At 47.0% G+C, this 13960-nt stretch overlaps 1 protein-coding gene across 2 annotated transcripts in view; it reads left to right on the forward strand.

Annotated features, from left to right (window-relative positions):
* Positions 1–13960, forward strand: part of ATRX (ATRX chromatin remodeler) — a 561376-nt gene that overhangs the window by 287707 nt on the left and 259709 nt on the right. For both annotated transcript variants that reach the window (XM_063937173.1, XM_063937174.1), the window contains 3 exons: positions 404–503; positions 1670–1864; positions 2100–2241. In XM_063937173.1, the coding sequence (XP_063793243.1) occupies positions 404–503; positions 1670–1864; positions 2100–2241 (437 nt within the window). The remainder of the gene's footprint in view (positions 1–403; positions 504–1669; positions 1865–2099; positions 2242–13960) is intronic.

Consider the following 13960-nt stretch of genomic DNA (forward strand, 5'->3'; position numbering starts at 1 on the left):
ATCGGTAAATACCAATATCCTCTTTTACATTCCCACACTGTACATGAAGTACAGTTTTCAGTTTAACTAGTGGAACACTAAGCTGTCAAACCAATTAATGGTTTGCAATGAAAATCGTTGTAGATACCAGCAGTAATATTGCCACTTGTTAGCATATTCTGCCATTGTAAGTATGGAAGGACTACTAGCAGAGAGATTACGCTAAAGAAATGTCTCTAAATAAATGGTAACTTTTGTAGATATATATATATATACACATATATATATACACACACACACACACACACACACACACACACACACACACACACACACAGTTCAACCAGTCTTCCAGTTAAAAAATAAATAAAATACACCATAAAAACCAAGACTAAAAGATCTGTGGCTCGTTGGGATTTTCCAGGGCAGCAAAGAAAGAGGCAGATCAGCGAAGCTATAAACAGAAGCAAAAGAAGAAGAAGAGGAGGAGGATTAAAATCCAAGAGGATTCCAGTGATTCCAAGGTATTTTACAACCGACACTTCCTATCCCTTTTGTAGTTCTTTTCATAGCTGTCATAGATGCACTGTATATTTGCTGGCACGTGTTTTCCTCAAATCTTTTTTTGTTATAAAGTGTTATACTTTTTTTCACTGTTTGTAGATTTTGGTAGACTTTAAAAATGTTTATGCATTCTTGTAAACCACCATGTGTGTAAATAAACTTAATTGAAATAAAGTCAAATTATATGACCTTTCCTTCCCCATTGCTTTGTGACTAAGATGCATTTTCGCCAAAAAAGATGCAAAAGAGACTTCTGACGCTAGCAGAGTCTCACGGCACCTGCTGTGCCGAGAGAAGCAGTTTAGTGCAACTTCAACAATGATGTATAAGGATACATCTGTAATTTTGGTGTTTTCAGTACAGGGTGAATTTGTGCCTTGTGGTTCAATACTGCCGAGAATGCAGACTGCAAATGTTAATCATGTTGACATGATTATAATGTCAATACAACGTCCCTGGTTGCCTGTCAGGCGGCTCTAGTAGTGTATTCCTGTTACGGCAATGATGTCTTGTTGACTTCCGGAGGATCCTGAGGTGCTTCAAGCGGTGTCTATTGCTATCACTAACTTGTAGTCTCGTACTCCGGTCCCTGCAGAATGTTGTAATTTCAACATTGTGAACATGTTGACATTCTGCAGATGTTCAGTGTCGTAATTTCATCAATGTGTACACTTTACTAAACTGTCGACAGCCCACTACAGCAGGGATGGGTAACCTTTGGCCCTCCAGCTGATGTTGAATAAAAAACATCCCAGCATGCCTTGCAACAGTTTCTGCATGGCGAAGTAGCAAAACTGTAGCAGAGCATGCTGGAATGTGTAGTTCAACAACAGCTGGAGGGCCAAAGGTTCCCCATCCCTGCACTACAGAGACGCCACAACTCATGCACTCTCTTCTCCTCAAGCCAAAACATGCTGAATTATGAATGCTTTCCTTCCATAAATTCCTCCACCGGTGATGAGCAGTCTCTCCATTTCAATGAACTCTATAACTGTACAACCGTATACAGCCTGCAACTGTGTAGAACACACCGAGCAGTAAGCAAGAGTGACAGTGGTCATGCACAACCGGTCTGCGCTACATCCTTAGAGAATTACGTATTTTATTCTTTCCTGGTTTTTTTTAGGGTAATTCGGAGGATGGCGATCATGATGATGATGACGACTCTGATTCCAAATCTCCAGGAAAAGGACGGAAAAAGATCAGAAGAATTTTAAAAGATGACAAGCTGCGGACAGAAACTCAGAAAGCTTTGAAATTGGAAGAAGAGCGAAGAAGAAGAATTGCTGAGAAAGAGCGAGAACGGGAGAAACTGAGGGAGGTAGGAAAACAAAAAATACCTATTAGTGCTTTGCTCAATTTTTTCTCTCCTGTGTGTTGGGTTCATTTCTGAAATTGTGGCCTCAAATTCATGTGTGGGAAATGTATTATATTTCTAGTAACGAAAAAAACCCCATATAGGTGTGTTTTCAGAAGTGAGCTATTTTCAGTGCCCAATTTATTTTTGAATATATTTGACTGAATAGATCAGAAACTAATTTTGGTGTTTTAATTAGGTCATTATAGTAGAAGATGCTTCACCAGTTAAGTGTCCAATCACAACAAAACTGGTTCTGGATGAAGATGAGGAGACCAAAGAACCACTGGTCCAGGTGCACAGAAACTTGGTGACAAAGCTGAAGCCTCATCAGGTAGATGGTAAGTCTGAAGTCATGCTAGTTATAAATTCTTATATATGTTTGTTGTGTGTCTATGTATGTGTGTGTGTGTGTATATATATATATATATATATATATATATATATATATATACACACACACTCTGCAACTGGCTCGGCACTCATGTTTTGAGATCATCGTGCTTTGTGCCTTTGCTCAGTGATACAAGTACAGGTGTGATGAGTGCATATGCAGCATCACACGGCACTATAGCTTGTTCAAAGCCGATAATTTATACCCCATCAGGAAGACATTGATGAAAAAGAGACCATGCATTTAGACCCTTCACTGTGAAAACAAATAGCTGACCACATCGTCAGTGCACGGGCTGGTGGAGCCGGGAAATGTTACAGCGGCAGTTGGAGCATCTGTGACTCTGTTCCCGCTGACTGCTCAGTGTAAAAATAACGAAATAAAAATAAATAAAAATTAGTGCTCCACTATACCCATGGTTCCATTGTCCCCCATGGATGAATGAGAAATTATGTATGAAAATCTTCTCTGTAAACGCGCTAATTGGTGCTGATCAATGTGGCACTGTAATCCTCCTCTGAGAGCTCAAGCTCCCCACTCTTTATGCCCCAGTAGCTGCCTGGGAGTTCACTCATAAGAAAACTATTTTCTTTGTTTTGTTTTTCTCTTCCCTGTTATTTCTAATTCTTCCATATTGGGGACACTGCTGTACCTGGAGTATAGAGGGCTTTGGTGCTGGACTAAGACACTAGTTCAACCAGACTTGCTGATCTTACTCCTCCCTTCTATACCACTTCCAACAGAATCTCGTCAGGTTTTTAACTGCTGCCATGGAGTATTGTACCTTTTATTTTTGTCTTAGTATTTTTTATTTAATTTATGTTCTTTCTTAATTGTATGATCTGTTGTTCAAGGCAGGTTCTCAAAACTTTCTTCAGTACTTGGGGCCTGATTCAGTGATTTGCACAATCCCGTTTTTAGTGATTACCTGCAGTCTCCCAGACATGAAAGTAGCCCTACGCATGTGCCACGATGGGCTTGTGACTGCACTTGCAGAGAGGATTTATTTGCAAAGTTATTGACCGTTGGGGAGCGTTAGTGGGAGGTAACGGAGTGGAGGCAAAAATGCAGGTGTGTTGTGATTGTTTAGGGGGCATGTTTGCAGCTGCGTTCGGGATCGCAGTCACAGTCTGTCTCTCCAGCATCTTATTTCCTGCAGCCATATTGCTTGTCCATGGTGCTACTCAGATATTTGAGTGATGTGCAGTGGTTGCTGCTGGGATTTGCAGAGTCGTCGCTGGAGTCTCAATACAAATCTAGGCAGCAGCAACATTTGCATATTCTCACACAGCGCTGCTTACATATGCATGTGCGTACATCTCTGATTCAGACATTGATCAGAAACTAAAAATCAAACAAATACCTGCTCATTGGATTGTTTCCTAGAGGTTCTGTCCATCCAACATCAGATGTTCATGCCTGGAGGGTAGTCTCTTTACAGGGACTAGTAGAGCCAATTTTGGCTCTTCCATCCCTATTGACTTCTGTTTTGCATGAAGGTCTTAGAGGAGACAGTAGCTGCCTCATAGCTAGCTACAATTGTAGTGGAATAAGTCATGTCACTGTGAGACCATTCTCGTTATTCAGATTGTGTCTCTAAGGGTGAGTCAGTTCCTTCTGTTATGGTTCAAGTCCAACACTCAGCATTGAACAATTTTGACAACATGCATCAGCTTTTCACTATAGTCTTAAGGGTATTTGAACTCGAAGTTAAAGGTATTGCAATCAGTGGTCCAGCTGGTGGAAGGGCAGATTGGGAGCCGGGCTAGCTGTTATGGTCAGGCGCATTGTATGGTTAAAATCATGGAACGCAATTTCCGTGACTAGTTTTTAGAGGGCTTATCTTTTGAAGGAAATCGAAGTCTAAGATTCAGTCCTATCTTCTACCCTGTAAACATATGCAGTCCTCTACATGAGTTATTCCACACCAACTCAACACAGGTTTCAGATTGTGATGAAATTTAATATTATAAATGCAGCCATGGATATAAATCCCCCAAATCCTAGGGTGATAAGTTCAACGGTTTTGAAGTTGTATGCCTTTTTAAAACATCAATTTCTGCTGCGGGGTACACTGGGCTCTACAGGGAATGACATTGGGGTGTAGAGTAGGATCTTGATCATGATGCACCAACAGGCTTAAAAGCTTTGACTGTTCCCAGAATGTTTAGCTCCGCCTCCTCTATAACCCCGTCTCCGTACACAGGAGTTCAGTTTTGTCAGACATCTCCTGCTGAAGCTCCATCACCTCCCCCAGCGGCGCTGTATACTCCCGCACCATGGTTGCCGGGTACTTACAGCGGAGGCCCCGGTTTTCTTCTGTCAGACACACACACCACTGCAGCTCTCCAGGATCATGTGGCCGCATTCAGGGAGGAGGTAAAAGGGTCCCCCAGGCGGGACCCGCTGTAAACCGCGATCCAGCATGGCCGGTGGGAAGCGGACCGCACGCGCTGGCGTGGACACTGTACAGGGACCCCACTAGACCACCATGGCAAGGGCACAGGTCGGATTCTCTCAAAAATCGGTTTACTAAGGCCCACAGTACCCAGTGGTGAAGTCCAGCAAGGGGATAAGGCTCTGACCTTTAGCCCCTCCCCCAACCCCAGGGAGCCATTTAGAGTAAATGTTCCCACCCTGGAGCTGCATATCTCTCTCTCCCTCATTCCCTGTCAGCGTTTGGGCGCCATTAGGACAAGCTGATCCTGGGACTGTTTCGGCAAATCCTCCTCTGTAAAGCCGCCTGTATGTCAGCGCTGTGCATTTTACAGGACACTTAAGTATTCTACATGTCTGCTGACAATGTTAGTTTAGAAAAAGTGCATTTAGTCAGGGTTATATAGTACAAGTACCCTGTGATATACATCCAGTCTTTACTGTGCATTGTTATATCTATTGAGTGTATAGCTTTACTTAGTATTACTCTGTATTGCTAGTCCAGTGCAGTTTTATTGCATGTCATTATTTCTGCATTGTACAATGTGACAATGTGTGTGTGCATATAGCTGCTGTGTGACCTCCATTTCGTGTATCTCACTCAGTTTGCTATCCCTATATTCTGTAACCTGAGGGGGCTAAATGCATCAGGATTATTACTTAATGTAGGTGTTTCACAAGATATTGTGTATTTCTCTGACGTCCTAGTGGATGCTGGGAACTCCGTAAGGACCATGGGGAATAGCGGGCTCCGCAGGAGACTGGGCACTCTAAAGAAAGATTAGGTACTATCTGGTGTGCACTGGCTCCTCACTCTATGCCCCTCCTCCAGACCTCAGTTAGAATCTGTGCCCGGCCAGAGCTGGGTGCTCCTAGAGGGCTCTCCTGAGCCTGCTAGTAAAAGAAAGTATTTGTTAGGTTTTTTATTTTCAGTGAGCTTCTGCTGGCAACAGACTCACTGCTACGTGGGACTGAGGGGAGAGAAACAAACCTACCTGCCTGCAGCTAAGTTGTGCTTCCTAGGCTACTGGACACCATTAGCTCCAGAGGGTTCGAACACAGGCACCTGTCCTCGATCGTCCGTTCCCGGAGCCGCGCCGCCGTCCCCCTCGCAGAGCCAGAAGAACAGAAGCTTGAAGACGGCGAAATCGGCGGCAGAAGACTCCTGTCTTCATTTAAGGTAGCGCACAGCACCGCAGCTGTGCGCCATTGCTCCCAGCACACTTACACACTCCGGTCACTGTAGGGTGCAGGGCGCTGGGGGGGGGGGGGGGGGCGCCCTGGGCAGCAATTGAAGTACCTTTTGGCATAAAAATACATATATACAGTCAGGCACTGTATATATGTAAAAACCCCTGCCATTTTTTTACACAGAAAGCGGGACAGAAGCCTGCTGCTGAGGGGGCGGGCCTTCATCCTCAGCACACCAGCGCCATTTTCTCTTCACAGCTCCGCTGGAAGGAAGCTCCCCAGGCTCTCCCCTGCAGTATCCTGGTACACAAAGGGTGAAAAGAGGGCGGGGGGGGCACATAAATTTAGGCACAAAATTTGTATATACAGCAGCTACTGGGTAAACACTGAGTTGTAGTGTAATCCCTGGGTTATATAGCGCTGGGGTGTGTGCTGGCATACTCTATCTCTGTCTCTCCAAAGGGCCTTGTGGGGGAACTGTCTTCAAATAGAGCATCCCCTGTGTGGGTGGTGTCGGTACGCGTGTGTCGACATGTCTGAGGTAAAAGGCTCCCCTAAGGAGGTGATAGAGCGTATATGTGTGTGAGAGGGTGTCTCCGTCGACAACGCCGACACCCGTTTGGATATGTGTAAGTGCTAAGGTGAATTTATTGCACAAAAGGTTAGGGAACAGACAGGAAATCTACCCATGTCTGTCCCTATGTCACAGAGACCTTCAGAGTCTCTCAAAGCTCACTATCCAAAATAATAAACACTGGTATCGACACGGAGTTTAACTCCAGTGTCGACTACGATAATGCAAAGTTACAGCCAAGATGGCTGAAAGGTATTCAATATATGATTATTGTAATAAAGATGATTTGCATATCACTGATGACTCATTTGTCCCTGACACAAGGGTACACATGTTAAGGGGAAGAAAGCTGAGGTAAATTCCCCTCTCATGAGGAAAAAGAGCGGGAATCTCCAGACAAGAGACTGCAGCTTCCCACAAAAAAATTCTCAGGCAGTATCCTTTCCCAACTAGGGCCAGGATGTGTTGAGAATCTTCCCCTAGGGTGTCCTGTTTGCACAGACGGTAGCACTAGCTATTCTCAGGGATCCTGCAGATAGCGTGCACATTCTAGTATACTACCCAGACCGGCCATTGTGTCGGCATGGGTTTATAGCGCTGTGGCAGCGTGGACAGGTACCTTATCAGCAGAGATTGAGACCCTAGTATGCATATAGATATTTATATATATATATATATATATATATATATATATATGTGTATGTATAGAGATAGAAGATAGATATATATATATATATATATATTTATTAAAGATGCTGTCTTAAGTGATAGATATATACTTATATAACATGCCCAAAGAGACATGAGTATACTGGGTCCTAGAGTCAAAGCTATGTCGATTTCTGCTTGACGTGTCCTGTAGTAATATGCAATGGACAGATGATGCCGACTTAAGAGGCATATGGAAGGCTGAGGATTGTGTGGAGAAGGGTTCTCTGGCCTGGTCTCCACAGCTATAGCTGGTAATTCTGATATTTTGCCTTATATTCCTGCACAGCCTAGGAAAGCACGACATTATCAAATGCAGCCTTTCGAATAGAGAAACAAGAAAGTCTGAGGTGCGTACTTTCTTGTCAAAGGCGGGGGCAGAGGAAAGAAGCTGCACAACACAGCTAGTTCCCAGGAACAGAAGTCCTCCCCGGCCTCTACAAAAATCCACCGCATGTCGCTGGGGCTCCACAGGCGGAGCTAGGCCCGGTGGGGACACGCCTTCGTAAGTTCAGCCACAAGTGGGTTCACTCCCTGTTAGATCCCTGGGCAATAGATATTATGTCTCAGGGATACAAGCTGGACTGTGAGAAGATGCCCCCTCACCGACGGCCCTGCCGGCTTCCCTCCAAGAGGGGGAACCAGTGTTAACTGCAATTCACAAATTGTATCTTCAACAGGTGGTGGTCAAGGTTCCCCTCCTTCAACATGAGGGGGTTATTATTCGACCATGTTGTAGTCCCAAAACCAGACGGTTCGGTCAGACCCATGTTGAATTAAAATCCCTGAACATATACCTGAAAAGGTTCAAGTTCAAGATGGAATCGCTAAGAGCGGTCATTGCAAGCCTGAAAGGGGGAGACTTTATCGTGAATCGGGACATAAGGGATGCATACCTTCATGTCCCCATTTATCCACCTCATCAGGCGTACCTCAGAACTGAGATACGGGATCCACGGCCTTGAGAATATCACCACGGTAATGGCGGAAATGATGGTGCTCCTGAGGATGCAGGGTGTCACTATTATCACGGATGATCTCATAAAAACGAGATCACGAGAGCAGCTGTTGAACAGCGTATCACTTTCTCTGGAAGTGAAACAGCAACATGGCTGGATTCTATGTATTCCAAAGTCGCAGTTGGTTCTTACAGCTCATCTGCCTCTCCTCGGCATGATCCTAGACACAGATCAGATAAGGGTTTATCTCCCGATAGAGAGAGCTCAGGAGCTCGTGACACTGGTCAGGTATCTATTAAAACCAAAACAGGTGTCAGTGCATCACTGCACTCTAGTCCTGGGAAGGATGGTTGCATCATACGAGGCCATTCCCTGCGGCAGGTTCCATGCGAGGACCTTCCAATGGGACTTACTGGACAAGTGGTCCGGATCACATCTTCAGATGCATCGGTTAATCACCCTATCCCCCAGGGCCAGGGTGTCTCTCCTGTGGTGGCTGCAGAGTGCTCACCACCTCGAGGGCCGCAGATTCGGCATTCAGGACTGGGTCCTGGTGACCACGGATGCAAGCCTCCGAGGGTGGAGGGCAGTCACATAGGAAAGAAATTTCCAAGGTCTGTGGTCAAGTCAGGAGACTTGCCTTCACATCAATATCCTGGAACTAAGGGCCATATACAACGCCCTAAGTCAAGCAGAGATCCTGCTTCGCGACCAACCGGTTCTGATCCAGTTAGACCGCAGTGGCTCATGTAAACCGCCAAGGCGGCACAAGGAGCAGGGTGGCGATGGTGGAAGCCACCCGAATTCTTCGCTGGGCGGAGAATCAAGTAAGCGCACTGTCAGCAGTGTTCATTCCGGGAGTGGACAACTGGGAAGCAGACCTCCTCAGCAGGCACGACCTCCACCCGGGAGAGTGGGGACTTCATCAGGAAGTCTTCACGCAGATTGCAAATTGATGGGAACTGCCACAGGTGGACATGATTGCGTCCCACCTCAACAAAAAGCTAAAAAGGTTTTACGCCAGGTCAAGGGAACCTCAGGCGATAGCTGTGGACGCACTGGTAACACCGTGGGTGTTCCAGTCGGTCTATGTATGTCCTCCTCTTCCTCTCCTACCCAAGGTGCTGAGAATTGTAAGAAAAAGAGGAGTGAGTACAATATTCATTGCTCCGGATTGGCCAAGAAGGACTCTGTACCCGGAACTGCAGGAAATGCTCTCATAGGACCCATGGCCTCTGCCTCTCAGACATTACCTGTTGCAACAGGGGCCCTGTCTGTTCCAAGACTTACCGCGGCTGCATTTGACGGCATGGCGGTTGAACGCCGGATCCTAGCAAAAAGGGCATTCCGGATGAAGTTATTCCTACGCTGATAAAGGCTCGGAAAGACGTGTCGGCAAAACATTTTCACTGTATATGGCGAAAATAGGTTGCTTGGTGTGAGGCTGGGAAGGCCCCTACAGAGGAATTCCAGCTGGGTCGATTCCTGCACTTCCTACAGTCAGGAGTGACTATGGGCCTAAAATTAGGGTCCATAAATGTCAAGATTTCGGCCCTATCCATTTTCTTTCAAAAGGAACTGGCTTCACTGCCTGAAGTTCAGACGTTTGTTAACGGAGTGCTGCATATTCAGCCTCCTTTTGTGCCACCAGTGGCACCTTTGGATCTTGGGATCTTAACGTTGTGTTGGATTTCCTGAAATCCCACTGGTTTGAGCCACTTAAGACCGTGGAACTAAAGTATCTCACGTGGACGGTGGTCATGTTGTTGGCCTAAGCATCATCTAGGCGTGTGTCAGAATTGGCGGCTTGTCATGTAAAAGCCCATATCTGATCTTCCATATGGACAGGGCAGAATTGAGGACTCGTCCCCAATTTCTCCCAAAGGTGGTGTCATCGTTCATTTGAACCAACCTATTGTGGTGCCTGTGGCTACTCGGGACTTGGAGGACTCCAAGTTACTTGATGTAGTCAGGGCTTTGATAATCTATGTAGCCTGGACGGCTGGAGTCAGAAAAACTGACTCGCTGTTTATCCTGCATGCACCCAACATGCTGGGTGCTCCTGCTTCAAAGCAATCTATTGCTCGCTGGATCTGTAGCACGATTCAGCTGGCGCATTATGCGGCTGGACTGCCGCATCCAAAATCAGTAAAAGCCCATTCCACAAGGAAGGTGGGCTCTTCTTGGGTGGCTGCCCGAGGGGTCTCGGCTTTACAGTTTTGCCGAGCGGCTCCTTGGTCGGGTTCAAACACCTTTGCAAAGTTTTACAAGTTTGATACCCTGGCTGAGGAGGACCTTGTGTTTGCTCATTCGGTGCTGCAGAGTCATCGGCACTCTCCCGCCCGTTTGGGAGCTTTGGTATAATCCCCATGGTCCTTACGGAGTTCCCAGCATCCACTAGGACGTCAGAGAAAATAAGAATTTACTCACCGGTAATTTTATTTCTCGTAGTCCGTAGTGGATGCTGTGCGCCAGTCCTAAGTGCGGACTTTCTGCAATACGCGTATATAGTTATTGCTTAATAAGGGTTATTGTTATGAGCCATCCGTTGAGTGAGGCTCAGTTGTTGTTCATACTGTTAACTGGGTAAGGTTATCACAAGTTGTAAGGTGTGATTGGTGTGGCTGGTATGAGTCTTACCCTGGATTCCAAAAATCCTTTCCTTGTAATGTCCGCTCTTCCGGGCACAGTTTCCCTAACTGAGGTCTGGAGGAGGGGCATAGATGGAGGAGCCAGTGCACACGAGATAGTACCTAATCTTTCTTTAGAGTGCCCAGTCTCCTGCGGAGCCCGCTATTCCCCATGGTCCTTACGGATTTCCCAGCACCCACTACGGACTACGAGAAATAGAATTACTGGTGAGTAAATTCTTATTTTTTCTCTGTGATTTTTATTTACCATATACCTCTTGAACTCTGTTTGTGCTGATACACTGCACAGGGGGTTCTTGTCAGGTGTTGTGCTGCTGATATTGTACTCTGTTGCCTTGAATTGAGCTTTCCGACATGTCAGCTACAAGAGGCGACGGAGCTGGGGCTGATCCCACATTGCGTGGTGGTGACGCTGCAGACACGTTAGAGGAAAACATAGCAGCAGAGGGTTCAGGTTCTGGGGGTTCCCTACCCCCCCAGTGGGACCATAGCAACGGGGGTGCATAATGACCCACCTTGGGCTACTTTCTCCACGTTATTGAATACGCTGGTTACTAGACTTACGCCCCCTATGAGACCTCTTGTGGTGGTGCAACCGCTTATGGTCCCTGCGGTTAATCCGCCATGGGCAGATCAACTGTTCACTCAGTTACAGCAATTGAACCAACCACTGACTAAACAGAAATCTCATCCTTGCCCGCCTAAGACCAAGGGGTCCTCTAAGCGGGCTATTACTTCCTCACAATCCACCAACGTCCCAGACACCTCGTCTGGTGAGGATGGCGTGTATACTGACCCCACAGTCACTGATAATGATAATTTCTCTTACGTCCTAGAGGATGCTGGGGACTCCGTAAGGACCATGGGGATAGACTGGCTCCTCACGAGACATGGGCACTTTAAGAAAGAACTTTAGGTATGGGTGTGCACTGGCTCCTCCCTCTATGCCCCTCCTCCAGACCTCAGAGGAGACTGGGTGCATTACAGGGAGCTCTCCTGAGTTTCCTGAAAGAAAGTATATTTGTTAGGTTTTTTATTTTCAGGGAGCCTGCTGGCAACAGACTCCCTGCATCGAGGGACTGAGGGGAGAGAAACAGACCTGCTTTAATGTTAGGCTCTGTTTCTTATGCTACTGGACACCATTAGCTCCAGAGGGATCGGTACGCAGGTCTCACCCTCGTCGTCCGTCCCAGAGCCGCGCAGCCGTCGTCCTCGCAGAGCCGGAAGATAGAAGCCGGGTGAGAATGAGAAGAAAGAAGACTTCAGAGGCGGCAGAAGACTTCAGATCTTCACTGAGGTAACGCACAGCAGTAAAGCTGTGTGCCATTGCTCCCACACAGCGCACACAAACGGCAGTCACTGTAAGGGTGCAGGGCACAGGGGGGGCGCCCTGGGCAGTAATAAAACCTTTTTTTCTGGCAAATGTGTATATATACAGCTGGGCACTGTATATATAAAGAGCCCCAGCCAGGTTTTTCGATATTTGAGCGGGACAGAAGCCTGCCGCCGAGGGGGCGGGGCTTCTTCCTCAGCACTCACCAGCGCCATTTTCTCCACAGCACAGCGCTGAGAGGAAGCTTCCTGGACTCTCCCCTGCTTATTCACGGTGAAAGAGGGTTTTAAAGAACGGGGGGGGGCACATAATTGGCGCAATATACAGATTACAGCGCTATCTGGGTAAACATATTGTGTGTTTTCTCTAACGTCCTAAGTGGATGCTGGGACTCCGTAAGGACCATGGGGAATAGCGGCTCCGCAGGAGACAGGGCACAAAATAAAAGCTTGAGATATCAGGTGGTGTGCACTGGCTCCTCCCCCTATGACCCTCCTCCAAGCCAGTTAGATTTTTGTGCCCGGCCGAGAAGGGTGCAAACTAGGTAGCTCTCCAGAGCTGCTTAGAATAAAAGTTTAGTTAGGTTTTTTTATTTTCAGTGAGTCCTGCTGGCAACAGGCTCACTGCATCGTGGGACTAAGGGGAGAAGAAGCGAACTCACCTGAGTGCAGAGTGGATTGGGCTTCTTAGGCTACTGGACGTTAGCTCCAGAGGGACGATCACAGGTTCAGCCTGGATGGGTCACCGGAGCCGCGCCGCCGTCCCCCTTACAGAGCCAGAAGAGACGAAGGTCCGGTGAAAGCGGCGGCAGAAGACATCCTGTCTTCAAGACTAAGGTAGCGCACAGCACCGCAGCTGTGCGCCATTGCTCTCAGCACACTTCACACTCCGGTCACTGAGGGTGCAGGGCGCTGGGGGGGAGCGCCCTGAGACGCAATATAACACACATATACCTTAGCTGGCAAAAGAAATACATCACATATAGCTCCAGGGCTATATGGATGTATTTTTTCCCCTGCCATTTTACACAAAAAAGCGGGAGTTAAGGACGTCGTGAAGGGGCGGGGCCTATCTCCTCAGCACACTGGCGCCATTATTCCCTCACAGCTCCGCTGGAAGGACGGCTCCCTGATTCTCCCCTGCAGTACTGCATCTGATTCAGGGTAAAAAAGAGAAGGGGGGGCATTTTGGCAGCAAATAACTAGATTAACAGCAGCTATAAGGGATTAACACTTATATAAGGTTATCCCTGTATATATATAGCGCTGGGTGTGTGCTGGCAGACTCTCCCTCTGTCTCTCCAAAGGGCTAAGTAGGGTCCTGTCCTCTATCAGAGCATTCCCGGTGTGTGTGCTGTGTGTCGGTACGCGTGTGTCGACATGTATGAGGAGGAAAATGAGGTGGAGGCGGAGCAGTTGCCTGTGTTAGTGATGTCACCCCCTAGGGAGTCGACACCTGACTGGATGATTGTGTTTAAGCAATTAAGTGATAATGTCAGCAATTTACAGAAAGAGGCATTGAACCTTTCTGACACTACAAATACCTCAAAGGCGGGTATTATGTGTGGTGTGAAAAAACTGCCAATAGTTTTTCCTGAGTCTGAGGAAATAAATGAGGTGTGTGATAAAGCGTGGGTTTCCCCCAATAAAAAAACAGCTAATTTCTAATAAGTTATTAGCACTATACCCTTTCCCGCCAGAGGTTAGGGCACGGTGGGAAACACCCCCTAGGGTAGATAAGGCGCTCACACGTTTATCTAAACAAGTAGCGTTACCGTCCCCTGATACGGCCACCCTCAAAGAACCAGCTGATAG

The sequence above is a fragment of the Pseudophryne corroboree genome, chromosome 8 (assembly GCF_028390025.1).
Source record: "Pseudophryne corroboree isolate aPseCor3 chromosome 8, aPseCor3.hap2, whole genome shotgun sequence".
NCBI lineage: Eukaryota > Metazoa > Chordata > Amphibia > Anura > Myobatrachidae > Pseudophryne > Pseudophryne corroboree.